The sequence below is a fragment of the Vollenhovia emeryi genome, unplaced genomic scaffold (genome assembly GCF_000949405.1).
Source record: "Vollenhovia emeryi isolate VEMERY1.0 unplaced genomic scaffold, V.emery_V1.0 DF939260.1, whole genome shotgun sequence".
Classification (NCBI taxonomy): domain Eukaryota; kingdom Metazoa; phylum Arthropoda; class Insecta; order Hymenoptera; family Formicidae; genus Vollenhovia; species Vollenhovia emeryi.
In genome coordinates this window covers 69,773-72,786 of record NW_011967106.1, presented here as the reverse complement: position 1 = coordinate 72,786, position 3,014 = coordinate 69,773, and the positions used below count along the sequence as shown (strand labels likewise).

Below are 3,014 nucleotides of genomic sequence, written 5' to 3'. Positions count from 1 at the left end.
TATTTAAATTTAATTCTGTTAGTAGTGAATAAACAACAAATAAGAGTGTGCCCATTTTAGTAAATAATGTCATTAATTGGATAACTTAACACATCAATATTTGAGATCTGCTAAAATCATTAATCATTAACACTAATCACTAATTAATATTAAAAATGCCATATGTGTCAATTTAATGCAATTACTTCTAAATTCTGAGTTTCACCATCAGGTAAATTTGGCATCAAAAGGATTAAAGTTAAGAGATATTTCTTTTAAAGACTAACAATAAGTGTGTCTTATGATATGATTATTTTACAACTGACGTATCCAGAAGTAATAGTATTTGCTAACACATCCATGGCACGATTATTAATTTGTCACATACAAATATACTATGAAGAACGCAATAAATCTAATTACTATCTGTTAAAATGATGATTTTATATTAGTTGTAAAATAGTTAAGTTGATTATTATTCTTCTCAAAGAGTAAACGTGTCTTACGAATATATGCATAAGAATGAAGTACAATAGAAGCATACAAGGAAGAGAGAATACGCATGCGTGTGCCGTTCGATTTCTCATCCAAGTCTTTCTTTTTAATGCGAAAAGTAATACGCTCAATTTTCCCGGATATTACATAGATAGTTTTACAATAAATATATTTCGAAGAAACGCTTCTAAGTTATACGAATGTCTAATGACATAATTTATTAGCTTATTATATAATTTACGTTATTTGCATTAGAAGAGAAAACATTAATCGATAGAGAAAAGGGAGAATAGGCATAGATAATCGGTGTCTTTACACTCATTCGCGTCCTTAACTGCATAAAGATATGATCCGGAAAGCAGATCAGTATTTTTCCGCAACTAGAATTCTAATGCTTATTATCGGCTTATGGCCCTATCACCAATCCATCTTCACTACATTTCAATATATTTTCATCTCTGTTATATTGACAACGTTTGTTGTATTTCAGGTAAGAAAACATTATTGTAATACAAATAGTTACATCATTGTATAAACTATCAAACGACAAGTTTTTACTACATTTTTATTTATCTTACTCTGATTTATGCAATAATATTTGTACTAAATATATCGTAACTATTATTAATTAAATGTATATAAAATTAAAGTCACAAAATTTAATAGAAAATGAGAACGCTGTACATTTCTTATTGATTTATATCATATTTATGGTCCTGATTAAATTCTCTATTAAAGAAATGTAATTAGAGTAAGTAAATAATATATATATAAATAAAATAAATAATAGATAAATAAAATTGTCTTTTAACAGCTGACAACATTTCTAACGTTAAAATGTACAACAGAACACCTTGTAAAGGTTTTGTCTTCCATATCTTTAGACACTATTTTTATAATAAAGTATTACGTGTTCCATTTTTACATCGACGATGTAAGTTAGTTACTTGTGAAATATCGTTAAACGGAGTAACCCTCTCCGTCTAGCGAACTTTTAAATCGACATAGTTACTTTAATATATAAAAAAAGTTACTGGAATGACAGATGAAGGATTTACTGGTACAGCTTCAGCACGTACATAACGAATTAAAGGATAAGAATGAAATTGCTATCATGAAAAAGTATGACTACATAGCGAATTATCACACGGTTATACTTATAAGTAAGGCAAATCTAATTTTTAATCACGTTATCAATATAATATGTAAGATATAAAAAGAAGAAAGAATTAATTTTTCTAGATTATATATGATCTTGTCATATGTATAATTCACATACCTAAATCTATTAAAGTAATTTATCAAGTATATGTATAGGTACATTTGCGATAAATAGCAAATGTGTTTTACAGCATATTAAAAAGAGAATTAGCTCTCATAATCAGTGTAGCAATAAAATAAAATTTTACTTAAATTAAAATGTTTCATACTGTATAAATGGTACATAAAATAGTTTTATGTATACATATATGTATAATAGTTACATATTCGTATATGTATGTGTATTACTTAAATAATAATTTTTATCTAACACATTTTTTAGTATTTGGAATTTGTGTACTATTTGCTAATATTATATTACAATTTTGGATAAATATGATTGATGTTGATTTACCAATGAACGTATCTCAGCCATATCAGTTTGTCTTTACAATGGAGTACTTCATCGATCAGGAAACGTATTTTTACTTGATTATATTGCACATTAATGCAACTGTTTGCATTGGGACAATTATAATAATAGGAAGTGGTACAATGCTCATTACATACATGTACCATACCTGTGGAATGTTCAGAATTGCTAGGTACGAACATAGAAATGATCTTAGGCAAACTGCCGCTACAAATGATAAAAGAAGAAAACAAACGCTTCGAAGCATTAGTAGTGGCAGCTTGACGGCAGTCTTAATTATATGAAATATAACTGGAAGTTTACATATATGTATAAACAACATACTAAGAACATTTGTGTATAATTTTTTTATGTGAAAAGTTGAATAATACAACGAATTTCTGTATAATCCGATATCACTATTTACAGTTATCGTATTGAGCATGCAATAAATACCAATTTTCGAAGAAATATTAATTTTGAGAATAAGATTACGATGACCGAGGACACAATTTGTGCCGTTGACATTCATCGACAAGCTATAAAGTTTGTATCTAAGATGATAGTATTCATGCAACGTTCACAATAATATTCTTTTGTTTTTAAAGATTGACCAAGCATTTAATGACAGTAATGGAGTTCATGATGCTTTGTTTAATTGCGTGTTGCGTGATTTGCGTAAGCCTCAACTTGTTTCAAGTAAGTCATATCGTACACGTATAATTATAAAAGACTGTTTCGAAATTATTAGCAATATTGTTCAATAAGGATGGTAAGTTTTTTATTGTATTTGTACACCTACTGGAATTATCTACATATAATAAAAGCTGATATAAGTTAAGTACAAATGACGAATGTAACGTTATAGATACTAAATGTTATGAGAAGAAAATAATAAGTAGAACACGTTATCTACAGGGTGTGTCCT

At 27.7% G+C, this 3,014-nt stretch overlaps 1 protein-coding gene across 3 annotated transcripts in view; it reads left to right on the top strand.

The window, feature by feature from the left end:
- Positions 1-753: 753 nt before the first annotated feature.
- The window catches only part of LOC105559673, a 6,995-nt gene continuing 4,734 nt past the window's right edge, over positions 754-3,014 (top strand). For all 3 annotated transcript variants that reach the window (XR_001008766.1, XM_012008160.1, XM_012008159.1), the window contains exons 1-6: positions 754-964; positions 1,289-1,408; positions 1,520-1,637; positions 2,018-2,279; positions 2,516-2,632; positions 2,695-2,785. Coding sequence is in view for 2 of the 3 variants with exons in the window: in XM_012008160.1 (XP_011863550.1) it covers positions 821-964; positions 1,289-1,408; positions 1,520-1,637; positions 2,018-2,279; positions 2,516-2,632; positions 2,695-2,785 (852 nt within the window). In the remaining variant the exon portion in view is untranslated. The remainder of the gene's footprint in view (positions 965-1,288; positions 1,409-1,519; positions 1,638-2,017; positions 2,280-2,515; positions 2,633-2,694; positions 2,786-3,014) is intronic.